The sequence below is a fragment of the Camellia sinensis genome, chromosome 4, assembly GCF_055761805.1.
Source record: "Camellia sinensis isolate YWXY chromosome 4, ASM5576180v1, whole genome shotgun sequence".
Classification (NCBI taxonomy): Eukaryota; Viridiplantae; Streptophyta; class Magnoliopsida; order Ericales; family Theaceae; genus Camellia; species Camellia sinensis.
The window spans coordinates 203,856,219-203,878,544 of NC_138964.1; the positions used below are offsets into that span (position 1 = coordinate 203,856,219).

Consider the following 22,326-nt stretch of genomic DNA (forward strand, 5'->3'; position numbering starts at 1 on the left):
TTACAATCATAATTTATTTTAAAAACATAATTATTACGGGAAAGGGGTGCCTGCTGTACAGCAGGTACTGCTGTGCGCCAAAAGGGCATAAAAAAAAAAATAAAAAAAAAAAATCTCTGTCGTTTTTGCATGCACGGCACACCCTGCTGTGCTCAGGCACCCCTTGTCCAATTATTACTCTCTCTTCTTTTCGCTTCTTTTTTTGGAAATAAACATGATAAAATAAAGAAATTAAAATTATTAGATAGACCTAAATTTTCATAAATAATATACACAGATTTTTACAAAAGAACCGTTTAAATAATTAAAATGAAATTCATAATGAACTTATGACAACTTAATCGTTTATGATTGAAGTGGAGGACCATTGAGCATCTGCAAAAGCAATTATAATTGGAGTAAATATTATATACAACAGTGATGCTTGGTATTACCATTTAATAAGCAATCTCAATTTGTGGTAGAAACACAATAATGTTGAGATAGTACATGAAAAGCCTTGTTCACTTTTCATTTGAAAACATGCTATTTTAATAATTTTTTAATTTTTTATCAAAACATATGCAAAAAAAAATTGAAAGGATAATGTAATAACTTATAATAATTTCTTTAACTTTTTAACTAAAATTAAAAATTACCAAACGAAAAAGGATTAGTTTATTCCAAATTACAACATAAAAGGTTTTTTAATATCTTTGTTTGATTCCAGATCAAGATTCATTTTAATCTGTATAATTTTATATAATTTAATTAAATTAATAAATATATTTGAAGTTTATTTCAATGTAAGATGAATTGTCGTATGTGGTAATGCAAATTCAGTTTCAACCAATAGTGTAACAACAAACAAGAGTGTATGAAATGGAGTGCCACTTTGACCTGTGGCAAAAATTTTAAACTTGTTAACAACATTGTGGGCTGGACTTCAAAATTTTTTATTTTGCTTTTGGATGAACTTGAAAATAAAATAGAAGCTCCAAGCCGAATCAGAGTCGAAAAACAATGTACGAAATGTGAGGCGAGCCCAGCCCAGCCCAGCCCAGCACACCCATGTCGACCCTAAAAACACCAAAACAACTAAAGCAAAATCAGGTTTGATTTGGATACCAACATTTCTTTTACACTCGCACAAAACTCCCTCTGGCTTAATTTTTTATTACTGTTTTGAATTTTTTCTCTTCATATGTTTTTTCGTGTCTAGCTAAAAACTAAAAACCATAATTTAATATATAAAAAATTACTTGCGTTGGCGGAAAGCCGCACAAAGTTTTCTAGCTTTAAAAGTTTCTAGCCTTTTCTTTTGAAGAGGATCCTAATAAGTACATTTTTATCTAATAAATCCTCTAATAATTAATAACACTTTTCCATTACACACTATTACAAACTTCACTAATTATTAATTTTCAACGATAATTTAAAAATTATCACAAAAAAATATTACTAATTATAAATTTTAAAGACAATTCACAAAAATCGTCACAAATTTCACTCATTTACAACTTTCAACGATAATTTAAAAAATTTATCTCAAAAAACATTACTAATTATAAATTTTAACAACTTATAGAAATCGTAACAAAAAAAATTATTAATTGTCAATTTTTTAACGGTGTTAAAAATTGTCACAAAAAATATTTTTAACAGTGATTTTATTAAAACTTATTTTTAATAATAAGAATTAATGAAAATTAAATCTAATTATTAAAATTTATGAGTAATTTGCTTTTCTTTTTAATTGCCCGAAGAGCAAAAGATAATAATCAATCTATAAATCAAATAAAAAACCACCTCGGCCATAACAAAAATTAAAACTATAGTCGGCACTTTTTCAACAATTTTCCCTACACCTTGACAAATGAAAAAGTTCAATAAAATTCAGCAGCAGCATCTACTCTGAGAAGTTAAAAGAAAAGATGGTCGGAGAAAAAAAAATTTCCCTTTTTTCTTTTTGTTACTTCAGCTAATTAGACAACAAGGAATTAGCGACAAACAAAATTTTGTGTACCAGCTAATCATCGTTGGCTTAGCTTACGCTTCTTTGCCTCTTTTCTCAAACGCTCCTCTATTTTGCGGAGTTCTTCTTCATCCTCTTTTCTAGCAATTCTTGCGCTGATATCACAAAAAATCACAAATATATGAGCCATCAAGACAACCCGTCAAATGATCAATGCGCCATGCACGCACACAAAAAGGGTAATTGTGTTCTGGGTTGTAAGCATTAAACAAGCACATAAAGCTACTCAAGCAAATGGTGTAAGCCCAGAGAGCACAATATCTAAAATAATAAATTTTAGACCAAAATGGTCAAGAATTTCATGCTAAATTCAATAAAGCCATACTAACCTCCTTTGCTCCTCCCTCATAATATCTTCGTAGTTTGCCTCCATGTCACTATCATCATCCTCGTCGGCAAATTTTCTTGGATTATACCTGCCATGAAGATCACCACTTTGATTAAATTAGGTCAAGGAAACATAATATTTCATAGTTAATTTATCTCTCCTCGAAATTATACCTACCCAAGTCACACAAGTATAAAATCAACTCCTCCAAATCAGAGAAGTAGAACCTTTCTTTTTTTGAACAGCAAAGAAGTAAAACTAAGCCAACCCCAGATTAGGTGCAAAAAGCAGCCATATCCAGTTTAAAGAAAATTCAAAAAACAAAAAAGAAAGAAAGAAAGAAAGAATACACCAACATTAAAATTATTGATGATTTAGCCAACTCCACTTGATTGCGATACAAAGCTTAGTTTGGTTTATTAAAATTACTGATGACTGTTTAAGATGAGAATGTACCCTAGTATCACCCAAGTCATTAGTAATCAAACTGGATTTGAGTAAACCAGAACCAAGCCATTTCGTAAAGCATCCAACCAATCTCAATTATCTTGGATCAAATTATCAGTATGGGCAAGATTTGCCATCTCTAAGACAAGGTCTAGTAGTAGCAACTCCGTTTGGATAAATGTGGATTTCAAATCAAGAGATTTGAGCTTAAATGAATAGAAAAACAATGGAAGAAGGCAAAGTATATATATATTTTTAGTAGAATCCTTATAGCTAGAAAGAGAGATCTTAACATGATTTCAAATAACTAGTTTTATATAGTTTTTTACATCCATCACAATAAAGCTATTTAATCTTAAATTTATGGGTTTTATATACTTTATCATGCCAAAAGGAAGAAGACAAGTAGAATCCTTATAGCTAAAAAGAGAGAGCTTAACATGATTTCAAATAACTAGTTTTATATAGTTTTTTAAATCCATCATCATAAAGCTATTTAACTCCATCTTAAAATTCATGGGTAAACTATCATGCCTAAATTTAAGTATTATTAAGCTCAAATCCCTTGATTTGAAATCCACTTCTGTCCAAATGGACCCACTAACAACTACATCCATCCCAGATTAATAAGAAGGCAAATTTTAAAAATATGGAATAATAAATGATGTTAGTATGTATATATCTCCAACAAGACAAACTACATAAGTAAACCCCACTATCATTCAGGTAAATTTAAACTTTGTTAAACTATTGCGCACCAACATTAGAAATGATTCTATGATTGAAAAACTCCAAGAAAAAACAGAAGGCTATTTTAAAATTTGCCTTCTTATTAATCTGGGATGGATGTTAGTATGTATATATCTCCAACAAGACAAACTACATAAGTAAACCCCACTATCATTCAGGTAAATTTAAACTTTGTTAAACTATTGCGCACCAACATTAGAAATGATTCTATGATTGAAAAACTCCAAGAAAAAACAGAAGGCTACTTACCTAAACATACTCCTAATCATGCTTATTGCTCTTCCACCTTCATCATCATCATCATCCACATCATCATCGTCGTATGGTCTGACAGGCTTCTTCTTTGGGCGGTCCTCTCTCAACGGAGGGCAAGATGGAATTTTCGCAGGTTGCTTGTTTATCTGTCAGTAAGTCAAGCAAGGACAAATTTTATTGTAAAAAATGTTATCAACTTTCCCTGGATATAAGGACATGTCAACCAGAAAATGGCTGCAGGTATCCATTATTCATGCAAGGACAGGAGGGAAAAAGTGACAAATTGAGATATCTCGGTAATAAAATATACAGGAACGGTTGTACATGCACAAGTAAATGAGATTAGACCTGTGGTTTAGAGGATGGAACTGGCTGTTTTGGCATCATCTTTCCTCTGCTAGATCCCTGAACTTCCTTTTTCTGGTCCAAGGATTGCTTTGGAACAGAAGCTTGCTTTGGAGCAGATGAGTGCAACTTCGAAGAAGGGGGCCTGTGCACACTAGGTTTCTGGTCCAAAGACTGCCGTTGTGGTGCAGCAACCCTCCTCTCTGTGGTGGCTGCAGGCATCTTAGAAGGCAAGCCTTTTGGCCCTAGAGGCCGACCTGGCCCGCTTCCATTATTGTTTCCAAGCTGTTTTCTAGAGTCAACCGATGTTAGAATGGGCTTACCGGCAGAAATTAACTTGCGCGGCCCAGTTTTAGGATGCGTTTGGCTACCTGTTGACATAGGTTTCCTCTCCTCGTGACTATTGGGAACTTGTCTACCAGTATTAGTTGACCACTGTCTGCTCTTTGGTGGCACTTGAGCTGATCTTGCCTCTTCAACATCATAACAAAAACACAAAAAACAAAAAAAGAAAGTTAAAAGTTAAAAAGTTTTCTCAATAAATTAGTATGTTTTGAGCTTTTAGATCAACAATCAGATATGGTGTAGTAAAGCAGCAACACACCAGAATTTGGAACAGAGACATTTCGAATTGGAGGATCTTTTGTGGGAGCTGGAAGCTCTGCATCATCAGATAATAGAAAAGAATAATCTCTCGTATCCTTAAGTTTTTGGACTTTCGTTTTTAACTGCACAAATAAGTAGGAAAAAAAACCATGAAATTAATAAAATTAGAAACTATATTGAAGTTATAGGAAAGAATCGACAAATGATTTCTTTTACTAACCTGATTTACAACTTTAGGATGGTGGTTACGAGCTTGAGTTTTTTATCCAGCAGTGGTTGAAGCAAGGCTCTTGCTTTTCTACATGGACAAGTGGGGTCATCAATTGATTAGACTACATCTCAAAATGAAGTTAAAAGCGATGAAAAATTATCTCTTTAGCACATCTGCATCCTATATGTCTTCCAAACCCCACAAACTATGCAGGTTCAGGGAATATGGTGGAGGATCCATTGGCTGGCCCAAATAACAGACAGACTAGGAATCAGCCCAATCCCCGGGAATATTAGATTACAAGATCATGTGCCAACCATATTTTGTTAAAACAAGGAAGCAAAACTAATTATCCAACATTGCAACTGCAAGGCGAGGTATAAACCTCAATACTCAAAAGGTTAAGAAACACAACTCCCATAACAAAAAATTATAAACCTTGCAATCCCAAGAAGAACCCCCTAGATGAAAAAATGAGTACTCCTTGACAGTCGACACTAAATTGATGAAGTCCATAGAAATTTCTATCCTCCGATTGCCAAAATCCTTCGGGAGACAATTTTTAATGGACAATAGCACCTCAATAATCACCATTTAATTCAAATAAATGCGATGAATATAAAAATATATGAAGCCAACAATATAAATAAAATAATAAAAAGACAGCAAAGAAGCCAACTGATAAAAACTCTACCAATGCAACGTATCAGGTGTGCCATCAAGGATCACACATTTTTTTAAGACAAAAAACTTTGAATTTAACCTCTAAATTGAGTATCGAGGTGCTTTCCTCCCACCATAACTTTAGGCCAATCCTCACAATTTCTAAAATTAACGATCTACTGATTATCATTAGGATTGATGATATAACAATGAGGGATGAATTCAAAGCACATAAGGCTAAGATCATATTTGCAGCATGCAGGAATGTACAACCATAACAAAACCACAGACTTACTATGGTACCCACATCATGATTGGATTTTGACACTTTGGGTGCCAAATGGTGGTTTTCCAATAATGACTTGCTTTCTTGAATTACTCTTTGAGCAATAACTGGTTGTGAAGGCCCAAAGAAGGATCCATAACTGCAAAACATGGAAAAATGGATATAATGAATGAGATTCTATACCATGTACATCTAAAATTCAAATTGAAGACTTTATACAAAAGCTTTAGTATATTAAGTAATTAATATGCAATTTAAACATATATCATTATATCCTAGTAAATAAATGAATAACAGACTAATGAAATTGCAGATTGTTCTCACTTATCATATGGCAATTTCTTCTTTTTCTCTTGGGAATTTGCATGGCCAGAACCAGATTCCTTTTTAATCCGCTTTCTGATAGCTTCTTTTAATCTCTGCCTCAATTCAAGGTATTCCAGTTCCTCCTGCGTGGTTTGTGGAGCTTCTTCTTCTTCATATTCCCCTTCACCAATCCCATCCTCTTCTTGCTCTTCACCATCCTCTTTATACTCATCCAAATCTTCATAGTCCTACACAAAAATAACTTATTAGAAAGCAATGTAAAAATACACAAAATTTCATACATATAATGAGGGAGAAGAGTGAAATCAACATGAACTTCAAAATTGCTTACATCTCTATCATATCCCTGCATAGCCGTTTCGAATCCCAGATGAGATTGTTTGGATATAAGCACCTACAACAACCCAAAACCTGAAAGCCTGATTACAAATATATTTAAAGACCCAAATGCAAGCAATTTTATCATAACTTCACAACATTACAAATACATAAATGAGCATAAAAAGGAGAAAAATCAATAAACAAATTCTTTGGGCTTCTAACTTAAAGATTGAACAAGTAATTACATTCAATACAAGCATCACCTATCAGAGGGTAAATATTTACACGAGATAAATTATAAGTCATTTGCTTCTCCAACAAAACTATGATATTTTAGTAGTATGAAAAAAAAAATCCAGGTTTGATCAAATCAACATTTCCTAGTATAGAAAAAATCCACATTTAATTCAATCCTCTTCTTCACTTTCTAAAAATTTCAAGGCATGCGCTTTACCAACAAATCTCTGGTATTTTTTTCTAAAATGAAAAAAAAAATCCAGATTTAATAGAATCTATACTTTATAAAATTAAAAAATAAAATTCAAATCAAATGTTCAAATAATCAATCAACGTCCAATATAAAACAAAATCTTTCCATGAAACACACAAAGGGTAAACCCTAATTTTCTGAAATTAGAGGACACCAATTGAAGCCCTGATTGAATCGTAATGTATAAGCATGAACAAAATCGAAAAACACCATCCACATACAATCACACCTCAAATATTCAGAATTCAATCAAATCAATGTTTTAGAAATTTGATAAACACCAAAAAAGGAAACTACCAAGTTATTATCTTTTGATGAAAAGAATGAGAGAGACCTCAACTTTCTCCTTGGAGGGTAACAATCACATTCCCAATTGAACCATAGACATAAAACGAAAAATCACATAAATCTTTCCATGAAACGAAAAAAGAAAAGAGGCAAACCCTAATTTTCTGAGATCGGGGGATACCAATCGAATCCCCAATTGAATCATAGCGTATAAGCATGAACAAACTTGAAAAACATCATCCACATACAATCACCTCAAATATTCAGAAACTAATTGAATATAATAGTTTGTAGAATTGATAAACACCAAAAACGAAACAACCAAGTTTTCATCTTTCAACGAAACGAACAAAGGAAAAGCCCTAAATTTCTCATTGGAGAGCAACAATCAAATCTCAATTGAACCATAAACCGAAATCAAAAAATCACCGAGATCCTGGCATGATACGCAAAAAAGGGAAAACCCTAATCTTCTGAAATTAGAGAATACCAATCGAATCCCCGATTGAATCGTAGCATGAACAAACTCGAAAAATACCAATCACCTCAAATATTCAGAATTCAATCGAATCAATGGTTCAGAAAATTGATAAAAACCAAAACAAAAAAGAGAGAAACCAACAAGTTGTTATCTTTCAATGCAAAGAACAAAAAAAGCCCCAATTTTCTCATCGAAAGGTAACAATCATATTCCCAATTAAACCAAAACTCGAAAAATAAAACAAAACACACAAAAAATAAAAATAAAAATAAAAAACAAAAACAAAAAAAACACCATTCATGGAAAGATTTTGTTGTATATTGGACGTTGATTGATTGTTTGAACATTTGATTTGAATTTTATTTTTTAATTTTATAAAGTATAGATTCTATTAAATCTGGATTTTTTTTTTTCATTTTAGAAAAAAATACCAGAGATTTGTTGGTAAATAGGAATGGCAATGGGGCGGGGCGGGGCTGGGGATCACCCTCCCCGTCCCCGATCCCCGATGGCAGAACTTCCCCCCGTCCCCGTCCCCGACGGGGAACCCACCCCCACCCCCACCCCCGCCCCCTAACGGGGATCGGGTTTCCCCGATCCCGAAAATCCCTGGCTAAAAAACAACATCAACAAATCTCAACATCACAGTGAGCTCAAAAAGCAACATTAAGCAGATCAAAAAAAAAAAAAAAAAAAAAAAAATCTGTCATAGATATATATATATATAACAATCATAAAAAAAAATTATATACATATAACAATCATCAAAAATCATAGATATATACATACACACAACAATCAGATCTATTCTTCTTCTTCAGATCTGTTCTTCTTCTTCATGAATCACGATCTGACGGACCCAGGGCTTCACGGACGGAGGGAAAGGGAGAGGGTTCACGATCTGACGGAAAGCTTCACGATCTGATGGACGGAGGGCTTCACCGTGAAGCCTTCACGGACGGAGGGATTTGACGATGGAACGCTTCACGGACGGAGGGAGATGGAGAGGGAGAGGGGGAGAGGGAGAGGAGAGGGAGGGAGAGAGATGAGACTGAGTCTGAGATTTGAGGGAGAGAGAGATGAGGGCCACGGTCGGTGAGAGAGAGAGACACAGAGGAAATGAGAGGAAATGAGATCAAAAGTACATGTACAACTAATATTTATATAATACAAAATATATTTAATAATACAATTAATCATCAGGCGGGGATGAATCGGGAAATTCCGGGGCGTGGCCGGGGCCGGGGCTGACGAGCCTACCCCGTCCCTAGCCTGAAATTGATCGGAGAGTGATTTTTTAATATTATTTTCGTTTTTGTGGGGATATTTTTTGAGGAAAAATCACTTATTTCGGGGTCGGTGGATCGAGTTCCCGTCGGGCCGGGTTTAAATTGTCATATCTACATGAGATAGAGATAGAGAGAAGAGAGAGGACTCAGCTCATCCGTAGACAATAGGGCCGACTCGGCTCATCCATAGACAATAGGGCCGACTTTTTGTAAAATTTTATTTTTTTATTTTTTGTATTTTCTTTTTTTTTTTGATATTTTAAGTAATTTTTTTTAATTTTTGGATATACTTAACATAAATATATTTAAAAATTATAATATTTGTAAATTTTTTAAATACCAAAAATATTTTAAAAAATACAAAATTTTAATATATTTTTCATATTTTTGTATATTTATTAAAATTTTAAAATATTTTTTACAAATATTTTACTATTTAGATATGTCTAAATAAGGTACACATTTTTTTAGGGTGAGTTACAAAAGATAAGGAGGTTTGGTGCTATATTAGCCACAAAAGATAAAATATGCTATTTTAGTCACAATAAACAAAGCATCACATCCAACCCATAATCATTACACTTTTCTCTCACAAAAAAAATTTAAAAAGCCAAAAAGTCCTTCCCAAACCAAGCTTTGTAGCCCAGGCTAAAATAGCCAAAAAAATTAAAAAGCCAAAAAGTCAACCCACTTCCCAAACGAAGGCTTAGTGGTTTACCACTATTTTGAAGCTGGGCTGCGAATTATCTGATTAATTATACAGTTATACTAATAAATCCTCAAGTTGTTAAATGACTAGCTGTAAGGCTTATTGTTTTATAGTTATCTGTCTATTTATTTGTGTGATTTTCAAACTATAATGTACTAGAGATCTACCAGAGGCTAATGATAACAGAAATTGATATCTTAATTTTTAATCTTCTAATTCTTATATAAGCTCAGTACTGAATTTGATTTTAATTCCAAGTTCTTCTTCTAAAAGTATAAAATTTTGATTTTAAAATTCTTATATGAAAAATATTTTCTCGATATTTCTACTCAAGTTGCTCTCCTTATATTCTAAATTCTTTTTCTTTTTTGGTAAAACTATTTTTAAACAATGTTTACTTTCATTACATGTACTCCCACCTTGAAGCTAACCCTCATTTAACATAGTATATTCTTATTTTCTATTCTTTGCATTTCCCTTTCTGCCTACAATTTACCTTCAATGCCAAACCATGGCTCATACGAGTTCTTTAGCTAAAGTCACTCAGTAAGGAAATAGAAAACGATAGATACTATGAAGGTTCAAAGCATGTAATATTAATGAGCAAGCAAGCATTCCATAAACTTAGTTTTTCCAAAAAGAAAATAAATTTTAGAACATAAGAGTTACCCTTTTGAAATATCTAAGGAAAAATAGAGACTATTCACACTGCATACTAATATGTAGTATACTTACAAAGATTATGTTACAGACTTTAAGATTCTGATAGACTTGAACACTTAGAAATTTTAGAAGTTGGAGAAATTTTTGCAAGGAAAAGAGGAGAGGATTTTCATTACTTCTTTCGTTGGCATGAATGCCAATTTATACAATACAATAGATGGATACAAACAAAAACCAAAGACCTAAACTTAATGCCTATCTCAAACTTACGGCCAAACTTTTCACAAAAGTCTAAAGACCTAGTCAAGCCTAGTCACAGGCTTTTTCAAAAATTTCTACATACAATGACATATAATAAATACAAGGACTTTGTGCACAATTATATGCATATTTTCTGACAAACTTCCTACTACTCTAAACACAGACAAAACCAAATAAAGGGTTCAGATAATGATGCGGGGTATTGTAAAACCCGTCTTTTCCTTAGTTGTTACTTTTTATGATTAATCTGAATTATGCACTTATCTGTGCCTTATATGCCTATTTTTATGCATTGTGTTTGTTAACAAATATGTTCCTTTATGAAAAGACCTGTCTGATTCATTAAATCGTAGAGTTATAAAATTAGTTAATGGACTAAGTGAGTAGGGTTGATTCACCTTAAATTAAGATAGGTGGTAATGTAATTAATTCAACAATTTAAATAAAGAGACTCATACTTAACTAATCCAAGTTACATAAGTTACATATATAGAGGTATATATATATATATATAAGTTCAATATAAGTGAGAGAGAGATAGAAATCTGAAAGAGTGAAAAGTGTTCTAGAGTTGAGTGAGAGAGCAAGAAGGGGAAGAGAGAAAGGTGAAGGAGATGGGGAAAATTTAGAGCAACTTTATTAATTAACACATTAAGGTAAAACTTCCTCATAATTTCTTGCATGAGATTAATTTTTATCTTGAATTCATGGAGTTTGAGGAGTGGGTGAGGGATTGAGTGGTGTAAGTTGAGCTAGAAACCCTAATAAGAGGGATTTTCCCATAACCTTGCATGTATTCCATCACTTTGCTCATTCCTAAGGTTTTATATGAAGTTAAGTCATATTTCTATGGTTTTGTTGAAACATAGAATTACCATGTGCATTCCCTCTTTAATCTTTAATTTGTTTATGAGATTAAGGGATTTGATGCTTGAATTTAAGTCTTACTCTTGGTAATTGTTTTTATACCATGTTTCTTAATTTTTGGTCCTTTATTTGAGTGAATTTGGGTTTGATTTTTGGTGGGTTGAGATTCTAAAAACAAGGCAAAAACTTGGTTCTGGAACAGCCAGAACCACACGTGCGGCAAGGGAGCCCGCACGTACGGGAGAGCTCTGGTGTACATGCGGCGAGTAGGCCCACAAGTGCAGAAAACAGGAGAATGTTGAGGAGCATTCTGCTTAAAAAGCACCTAATGGCGCACGTGTGGAGAGGGTCTAACACGTGTGGCCAAGAAGTTCCGCACGTGCGGCTGTTTGGCTGCCTCGGATTCCTTTTTCTGTGTCATTTACTCTACTCTCGGGCCTCCGTTAGCGTGTTTCACACCTATAATTGATGTCCATTTGCATTGCTTGAGCATTTAACAAAAGTAAACTACATTGAAACCAATCAATTCCTAAGTTATGGAACTAACTAATTGGATGTTTGGTGAATTAAGTGAAACAACGCTTATATCTGTCTGTGTAGGTCAAATGCCTCGTTCCAGTCATCTGCAACATGGACCTGACTGTAAAGTAACACTGTTGTTCAAATATGTTTAATTTCAAATACCTTTTCTCTGCTTCGGATTTGCGCATACTCCAAAAGATTCTTATGTTAATGAATGATAATTCTATCACTATTTTTTTTGTTTACTGTGGCAACCCTGGCACCATTTGTATGATGCCAATTCCATTTCATGAAACTCCTGTTTAGTATGATGTTGGCTATCATATCTGATCTTCGGTCTTCTAGACCGCCTGTATTTATTGCTTTAAACTATGCTACGTGATATGCTATGCTTCTCAAATGTCATATGAACCTGCTTAGTATGTGTTTTATTTTATGTTATAATTATCGTTCAAAATCTCTTTATTCAACTGTTATTTACTGGGCTCTAGCTTATATTTTGATATGTCATGTAGGTGACCCAGCTCAGGAAAGGGCATAGTGGCATCGACCTTGTTTTGATTTTGTCAAGCTAACTTCTGTGCCTCACCGCGAGGTTCCCATCTATCCGAGTTTTGAGGTGGCCAGTGTGCACTATTTTGTAGCTCGCACATGTATTTTGATCGATTATCACTGACATTACTTTTGTTTTCGATGGGAATGACGTTTCTCTTTTTATTGTCTTTTGACAAACTTGTGAATGCACGACATATTTATCATGTATATATATATGTTTATAGCAATATATTTTGTCTCATATAAATTCACAGCTCATTGGACGTTTTGCCTTCTTATGTAATAGCTTCCGCTAGCCTCGTTTATTTGCTTAGTTCAGTCAGGCCTTTGATAATCGCGGATTATTGGCCTGTTACGACATTAAACCTATAGGGGCGGGTCTAGGTCGTAACAGGTACTACTTTGGGCCCCATTGCACATCATTCAATCCTCACATCTTGATAAAATTTTGACACCATAATTTGTTACAAAACACGTGTAAAGATTCTCACAACTTTTCTTTAATGGAGCAGGGTGGGGGTCAACTGCACTATTAAAGTAGTGAGTGAAGGAGAAACCTTACTATTGACAGACGCAAATAATTACAGTCATAGATAATTACAGTAGTTATTGTCCTTTTTTGGCGTGAATTTTGCTAATTGTTGAAGAGAGGCCTTATCTTCTACGAATTTTGTCTTTTTCTTCTGAGTATCTTGATATCAATAATTGATGTGGACATATGGATACTTGGATGATGGAGTGAATCTTCAAGGCTAATCTTCCGTGGACACAAAAAAGATATAAAAATTCAAAGAGTCAAAAAGGTCTAAGTCCCATGAAACTAAAAGTCCAAAATAGTAAATGAAATATGAACTTTGTGACTATAATACTTCCAAGATCTTTAAAGAGTCTAATTATGGAGTGCACGATTTTATTTTTTATTTTTTCACCCATACATTATGTCTGAAAGATCTTGAAGATCTGCTGCCGAGAGTTGATCATAAAAATCATCCCCATTATCTGGTTCATTCTCCCATTGGTTACCTTATTCTTCCATTACTGGTGAATCATGAGAGACACTATGCTGATTGTTGGGATACCGGCTTTCATCTACAAATGTTTCTTTGCTAGAGGGAAAATCTGGAATGGCTAAATTGCAGTATATCTTCTGATTTCTATCTTCACAGACAAGATTACCATAGCTTCCATTATATGCTCATAAAGGATTACTAGCAAATTTCCTCAATTTATTGAGCTGATCTCTGAGTGAAAATTTTCTACGTGGCTAGGGTCTCTGATTGAGAAGTCTTAGGTATATCCTAGTGTACGGGGAGCAGATATTTCGGCAAGCCCGTACTCCTTTCTTCCGAGCTCCGTTTATGTCCGATCACCTGCGAACAAATAACGGTGAGCTACCCGGCGGTGTGTGGCCGGAAAAACCCTCCGACGATCAACTTAGCACACACCTTAGGATAGAGAGAGAGAGAGAGAGAAGAGTGTTTGAGTGTAAGAATTTCCTTACAAAGTGTTCATCTGTCCCGTATGGGGGGCACAGACATGCTTATATACCCTCTGCGCCCCATATCCACTCCCAGTCATCTCCTGACACATGGCTCCGCTATCCCATCTGTCAGCATAAACCTTGCCGATCATCACCTAATCTCAACTGCCTGCCTACTCAGCAGGAGCTCGGCAGCCGAGCTGCTCTATCCACGGCCGTGCTATGCTTCATACCCAAGCACCTCACTGGATAAACCCCAGGGAGGACCGGGCTAGGCGGCATCTCGGCAGAGCCTAGCCCGGGCACCTCCTGTGGTCGGCCTTCTTGCCAATCAAACGATTTCCTCGGTTGACCACACCTTTCCGGGCGCCGGTCACTTAGCTTGTCTGGCTTCAGCCATCCCCTGATCAAGCAGCTCGGTCCAACCGAGCACTTCCTTGCCGAGCTTATTTTCGGTCCAGGGCGGCTCACATTTGGCCCAATTCCTACCCGGGCCAAGTTCTGGCAGCCCATCTCCGGACGGATAGTCGATCATCTTGGCCCCATGCATGGTTGGGCTCTCTTCCTGCTCGGCCGTTGCCTCGACCCAATTCCAGATCATAAATCACCCTCTCACCTGGAAATGTCGAAGTTCTTCTAAGGTACATTTTATGCTTAGCTGGAATGCACCTTATTCCTTTTCATTCTGGTAGCTGGCTATCAATTAATACTTCTACAAATGGATGATGCTCTTCTATTACACAAAGTACTGAATGAGTAAGTTTATTACCAAAATTATCTGTTTGATCTGGATCTAAAAAAATTATTCTAGAAATAAAGCCGTATTAGATGACGCGTTTTGCCTTTAATCTTTATCTCCAATGGCTCAAAAGTTGCTAGATTTATCTGGCAAAGGCAAATGCTGAAATCTAGATAACACTAACATCTTCCAAAATATTCTAGCCTATCTATACATCTTTCTAAGTGAGTCATTTTGAGGTGTTCATTTACAAGCCATGACTCATAAATTTTCTCTAGTTAAAGACATGACTCCTATCACAACTAATCCTAAGCGAGTCATTTTGAGGTGTTCATTTATAGCATATTTATAACTTTCTCTAATTATTAAATTTAGCTATATTTTTTCATCTTTTTGAGTTACACTAATCATTTGTTCACGATAGTATTTAATTAAATATTATTTTTTATGAATTTTTCCTAACTTATATACATATTTAGCTAGAATTAATTCTAGTTTTTTCTTTTTAAATTTTTCTATTTGCTGTTCTACATCTATAAATTCTTCTAGTATAACATCTTCATTCTCATTACGCTTTTTACTGCTATTTCCTTTTACTATCTGTTTAAACATTTTTATTTTTTATAAGTTCTACAAGCAGGTTTTTTTGGTAATTTAAACTTTTCAAAATATTTAGCTATATCTTTTTCGTTTATTTGAGATTGGGCTTTACTTGCTTGTCCTTCTACTCATTTTCCTTTTTGAAGTATTAATCTTTCTAATGAAGCTAAACGATTTTCTAAACTGTGCAGTTGTTCTGATAATTTTTCAAAATTTTCACACAATCAGATAAGAAATAAAAATTTTATATTATTTTGTCTTACTGATATTTTATTTGACTAATTTATTCCTTGATAGCTATTGATTCCCTCTGGGTTATGATGAAAGTCTTCTGCTTGTTTTAAAATAATCTGGTAGTCTCTATTAACTTTTTTTTTTATCACTATTCATAAATTAAAATCTTATTAGTTATTCTAAAATTTCTAATTTCTGTTTTAAATTATCTTGAATTTGATTGATCTGTTCTTTTTGTTTAGCTATTTGATTTATCAGATTATGAATTTTTTCAATTAGTTGCTTAAATTCTAACTCTATATAGTTCGAGCTACTAATATTTATAGCTGAAATTAGAGTTTCTATTTCTAGCTTGGTGGGGAATTTTTCTAAATTTAAATCTATTCATTTTTTCAGGATTGAACTACACTGATCTTGGATATATTCTAATTTTTTATCTCGATCTTTAATTATACTGCGAGTATTACGGAGTGGTCTATAGATGTAATAAAAAGATTACTAATTTTATCTACGTCTTTTTTAATGTTTTCTGCAAAATTAATCTAATGATCTATAATACTATTTAGTTGAGAATTATGTTCGCTATGGAGCTAATGTATGAAAGTACCTTCAAAATTATAACGAAATTTATTTTTATCTATATTAAGCCGATGGTTATGATTGCTGAGTTCTAAATCTAAGTATTCTACTCTTTTCATACACAAAATTAAATCCTACTTCAAAATTATTAAAAGCTACTATAATATGAAATTTGTAACTAAATTGTCCAAAAATAAAAACTACTCTATTTCCATAAACAAAATGCATAGACTAACTTAAACTGTCCTAAAACCGAACACAGCTCTGATACCATTCTTTGGGAGTGAGTTAGTGGTTTAACATTATTTTGTAGTTGGGCTGAGAATTATCTGATTAATTCTACAGTTATGCTAATAAATCCTCAAACTGTTATATGGCTAGCTATAAGGCTTCTTGTTACATAGTTATTTGTCTATTTATTTGTGTGATTTTCAAACTATAATGTACTAAAAATCTACCAAAGGCTACTGATAACAGAAATTGATATCTTAATTTTTAATCTTCTAACTCTTGTATAAGCTTAATACTGAATTTGATTTTAATTCTAAGTTCTTCTTCTCAAAGCATAAAATTTTGATTTTAAAATTCTTATATAAAAAATATTTCCTTGATGTTTCTACTTAGGTTGCCCTCCTTATATTCTAAATTACTTTTCTTTTTTGGTAAAATTATTTTTAAGTAATGTTTGCTTTCATTACATGTACTCCCACCTTGAAGTTAAGCCTCATGTAACATAGTATATTTTTGTTTTCTATTCCATAACTTTCTCTTTCTGCCTACAATTTACCCTCAATGCCAAACCACAGCTCACACAGATTCTTCAGCTAATGTCACTTAATAATGAAATAGAAAACAATAGATACTATGAAGGTTCAAAGCATGTAATATTAATGAGCAAGCAAGCATTCCATGAACTTAGTTTTTTCAAAAAGAAAATAAATTTTAAAACAGAAGAATTACCGTTTTGAAATATCTAAGGAAAAATAGAGACTACTCACACTGCATATTAATATGCAGTATACTTACAAAGATTATGTTACAGATTTTGAGATTCTGAAAGACTTGAACACTTAGAAATTTTAGGAGATGGAGAAATTTTTGAAGGGAAGAGTGGAGAGGATTTTCATTACTTCTTTTGTTGCATGAATGCCAATTTATACAATACAATGGCCTCGTTTGGTAGAGCTGTGGGAAAGTGATTATAACTTATAACCTAGCAGCTTATAGCTTATAACTGTGAACATAAGCTGATTTTTGACTTATAAATTAAGTTTTTCTTCCCCCACTCAAAGAATAAGTTGATTTTTGACTTATAAAAAGCTATAAGCTGTATTATTAAGCTGAATCAAACACATCAAAATAGCTTAAATTAAGCTAAAAGCTGAAATAAGGTGGAAATAAGTTATACCAAATAGGGCCAATAGATGGATACAAACAAAAACCAAAGACTTAAACTTAATGTCTATCTCAAACTTATGGTCAAACTTTTCACAAAAGTCTAATGACCTAGTCAAGCCTAGTCATATGCTTTTTCAAAAATTTCTACATACAATGACATATAATAAATACAAGGGCTTTTTGCACAATTATATGCATATTTTCTGACATACTTCCTACTACTCTAAACAGAGACAAAAACAAATAAAAGGTTTGGATAATGATATCGGGCATTGCTTTGGGTCCCATCGCACATCATTCAATCCTCCCATCTTGATAAAATTTTGACACCATAATTTGTTACAAAACACATGTAAGGATTCATACAACTTTTCTTTAATGGAGCAGGGTAGGGGCCATCTGCTCTATTAAAGTAGTGAGTGAAGGAAAAACCTTACTACTGACAGACGCAAATAATTACAGTAGTTGTTGTCGTTTTTTAGCGTGAATTTTGCTGATCGTTGAAGAGAGACCTTATCTTTTACAAATTTTTTCTTTTTCTTCTGAGTATCTTGATGCCAATAATTGATGTGAACATATGGGTACTTGGACGATGGAGTGAACCTTCCAGGCTAATCTTCCTTGAATACAAAAAAAATACAAAAATTTAAAGACTCAAAAAGGTCTAAATCTTGTGAAACTAAAAGTTTAAAATAGTAAATGAAATATGGATTTTGTGACTATAATACTTTCAAGATCTCTAAAGAGTCTAATTATGGAGTGCAAAATTACTTAAAATTTTAAATATTCACTAAAAATAAAAAAAATACGAAAAATAAAAAACTCAATTTTCAAAAAATTAAATTAAAAAAATTAAAATCAAACACAATAAATAATATTTTATTTGAGTAAATTACTAACCACCTTCATGTTGTTTTGAAGGAGTGACTTATAAGTTTGATTTTTTATTTATTATAAAAAATATATACAAAAAATATAAAAGATAATGTGATCTAAATAAATCATTAAATTATTTGTAAGCTAACTCTTAAAAGAGGCCTAAATATAAAGAAAATATAATTCAAACTATAGTGACATATTATGGAATTTTTTAACTTTTTTTTGGCATTCTTCGGCTTTTGTTGACTTTTTTAAAAAAAAATATATATATAAAAAAATAGAAAGCTAATATGATTAAAAAAAAAATTAAAAATTTAAAAATTGACTTTTAATCCAAATGCCAAAATAAGTCACATTTTTAAGAAGCCAACTTTTAACTTCTTAAATTTTAAAAAAAATATTTACTCACTTTTATAATTACAAAATTGTTTTTAGCCTCTTTTATTAATCAATTTTAGCTCATGTAATGCCGAGCTTGGTTCAATAAGACTCTTAAATATTAAAAAAATTATATATATATATATATATATATTTTTAATATATCAATATTCGTGTGTGTGTGTGTGTGTTTAGTATTGATGTAAATATTCACATTTGACTTATGAAATTTATAGACTATTTGGTAACCCTTAAAATAGCACACTTTTTTTCTTTTTTTTTTTGGTCATATCATTTTTTTTTTACTTTTTTACACATATTTTTGTAAAAAAATAAAAAGTACACTTATTTAGAGCTTGCTCGGGAAGAAGATTTGAGCTAAAACAGTTATACAAGACAAAATAAACTATTTTAGCCATATATAACAATGTCATATTCAACTTATAATCATTTCATCTGATAAAAAAAAAAAAACCTATAATTATTTTATTTTTTTCTCATAAAAGTAAAAAAAAAAAACTAAAAAGCTATCTCAAACGAGACTAAAAGGCTATCTCAAGGCTAAAATAACCAAAAAACTAAAAAGACAGCTCACATCCCAAAAGAGCTCTTAGATTATTCCAAACAACCCCTAATATAAATATTATTGTATATTTTATTCATAATTTTATTATTATTATTTTGATTTTAATAAGTAAATTAATTTTTTAAATAATAAAACTGGAACTCGAACTCGGCTCGCTTGTATAATTAAGTTGGTTCGAGCTCAATTATTTAACTTCGGCTTGAGATCAACTCGAGCTCAAGCTCAAATAATTTTTGTGTTTTGTTTGGCAACATGGGTTTATAACAAAATTGTTAAAAAGTCATTATGAGTTATTATGTGGGTGTTTGGGAAGTGGATTTTTTTGTAAGTTTTTTTAATTGTAGGATATTATTGGAGAATTTTTTTTTTTTTGTGTTTAGAAAGATAGTTAGGTTTTTTTGTAGTTAGATGTAATATTTGTGAGAGAAAAAGTGAAATGATTATGGGGTTAGATCTGATATTTTGTTTGAATTTGTAACTAATTTGTCTTTTAGTGAAAAAAAACAAAAAATTTTCCTTCCCAAACACCACCATATCATTATATTTTTTGCATGTTTTTTTTATAAAAAGTTAAAAACTCAAATAAGATAGCCAATTTTCAACCAAAAAAAAAAAAAAAGTTGAACAAAAAATTCAGCTCCTCGACTTATTTATAATCCTACTTACAAGTGTTTCGACCAACAAAAAAACTACAAAACGCACTTATAAAAAAATAATTTTTAAAGTTTTTACTAACAGTCACAAATAGAGAGGATAAATTAACTTTTTATAATAAGTTTTTGATTCTTTGGCTAACATTTTGTTTGGCTCGTGAGAGAAGGTAAAAAAAAAAATATTATAATATCTCACTTTCACTATCGCTATCGCTATCACTATCACGGTTCAATGAATAAAAATATAAGAGAATATAATTTTTTTATCTATCTTGTTTGGATAGGATAAAAAAATAGAAAAGAAAGCAAAGAGTTATATTTTATTTTACTAAAATAACATTTCATATTAATAAATTATATTTTTTCGTAAGAATAATTTTAATACTTTAAAAAAGTTATCAAACTCAATTATTTTTCCATCAAATTTCATTTGAGAAATAAAACTTAATGTTGCGTTTGGTAGAGTTTTGTAAATATGATTTGAGAGTATGAGTTGTATTTTGAGTTTGTGAGTTTTGAAATTATGATTTGTGTGTAGAAAATTTATTTGGTTATGATTTTTTAATAGAGTGTTGAATTGAGTTTTGAATTAATTGTGAAATTGAGTTTTGAAAGTTTGATTTGACATGTGAAGTAAGAAATTTTGTTTGGTTATGAGTTTTGAAAAGAGTTTTCAAAACTTAATTCAAATTATTATAACTCATAACAAAATACGTTACTTTTATATTATTGAAAATTCTGATCAACACGCATAACCAAACTCTTTTTAAAATTCAATTAAAAAAATTTATTATTAACAGAAAATAACATTAGTCAATTTTTTAATTGAAAATACTACAAAGGAAATAATTTTTTTTCAAAATAAATATTCAAAAAATTTAAATCATAAATCTTTAAATAATTTAAATAATCTAAAAAATTTAATAAGTAAAAAATTAAAATAAATATTCAAAAAAATTAAATCGTAAAATTTTAAATAATTTAAATATTCAAAAAATTTAAATAATTTAAAATGTTAATATTTTAAATTTAAAAACAACTCTACACTCAAATCGTAACCAAACACATAAAACAAAACTTAATTAATAAATTATTTTTAAAACTTATAACTAAACTCATAACTTGAAACTCCATTCTACTTTGACAACTCTACACTCAAATCGTAACTAAATACATAACAAAAAAATTAAAATATTTAAAAATATTTTAATAAAATAGAGTTCGAATTTATTTTTACAAAATATTTTAAAATTTTAAAAATTAAAATCGCAATATTTTGAAATTAAAATATTTAAAAATATTCAAAAAAATTAAAAAAATCATAACATATTTAAATATTAAAATGTTTAAAATCTTAACAAAATTAAAATATTTTTAAAATATTTAAAATATTAAATATTGATTTAAATTGAGTTTTGGATTATATGTTTGGTTATGAATTTTAAAAGTAATGATTATGTTTTGAATTGAGTTTTGAGAAATTGGTGTAAAATTATGATTTAAAAACTCTAAACAAATAACACATTTAAATCAATAAGTGAAACTATATTTTGAGATGCCGTTTGGTAACACTTACGTTTTCAATTTTCTCTTTATATTTAAAAAAATTTTAAAAACTTAAATAAAAACTTGTTTGGTAAAATTTTTGATTTATAAATCAGTGGTCTCAGTTTATAAATTTGGCCAAAAAATGAAAACACAAAAAATGTGTTTCCGTTTTGAGTTTTGAGTTTTTTTTTTTTTACCACCCAACACTAGTCACCAACCGCCACCATTTTCCACCACCGTCTTCCGCCACCACCGCCCACCACCCACCCCCACCACCACCATCACCACCACCTGCCACCACCACTCACCACCCACCTGCCACCACCACCCACTCACTCGCCGCCACCACCACCTACCCCTCGCCGCCACCGCTACCACCACCACCACCACCACCACCACCCACCATCCATCTGCCATCCACCCGCCACTACCATCCACCATCCGCCACCACCACCTGCTACTTACTTGTCACCACCACTCACCACCCACCTGCCACCACCATCCACCACCAGCCACCCACCACCACTAGCGGCCTGCCACCCATCCATCTGTCGCTACCACCTACCACCTGCCA

At 32.0% G+C, this 22,326-nt stretch overlaps 1 protein-coding gene across 1 annotated transcript; it reads right to left on the minus strand.

Moving 5' to 3' along the window:
* Nucleotides 1-1,749: 1,749 nt before the first annotated feature.
* LOC145824387 (uncharacterized) lies at nt 1,750-6,668 on the minus strand. Its single transcript, XM_082924031.1, has 9 exons — nt 6,564-6,668; nt 6,230-6,459; nt 5,686-6,044; nt 4,966-4,997; nt 4,744-4,867; nt 4,143-4,612; nt 3,789-3,940; nt 2,344-2,430; nt 1,750-2,109 (listed from the first exon to the last, which is right to left on the minus strand). Exons 1-9 carry the CDS (start codon nt 6,582-6,584, stop codon nt 2,013-2,015), a joined length of 1,572 nt encoding a protein of 523 aa, XP_082780157.1. The 5' UTR covers nt 6,585-6,668; the 3' UTR covers nt 1,750-2,012.
* Nucleotides 6,669-22,326: the final 15,658 nt, after the last annotated feature.

What these genes read in the sequence shown, in the direction of transcription:
- LOC145824387 (XM_082924031.1), bottom strand. Translation starts at nt 6,584, where the DNA reads ATGCAGGGATATGATAGAGAT. An exon ending in AAGAAATTGCCATATGATAA is followed by an intron (nt 6,045 to 6,229) that starts GTGAGAACAATC and finishes CATGTTTTGCAG; the next exon opens with TTATGGATCCTTCTTTGGGC. An exon ending in ATCCTAAAGTTGTAAATCAG is followed by an intron (nt 4,868 to 4,965) that starts GTTAGTAAAAGA and finishes TTATTTGTGCAG; the next exon opens with TTAAAAACGAAAGTCCAAAA.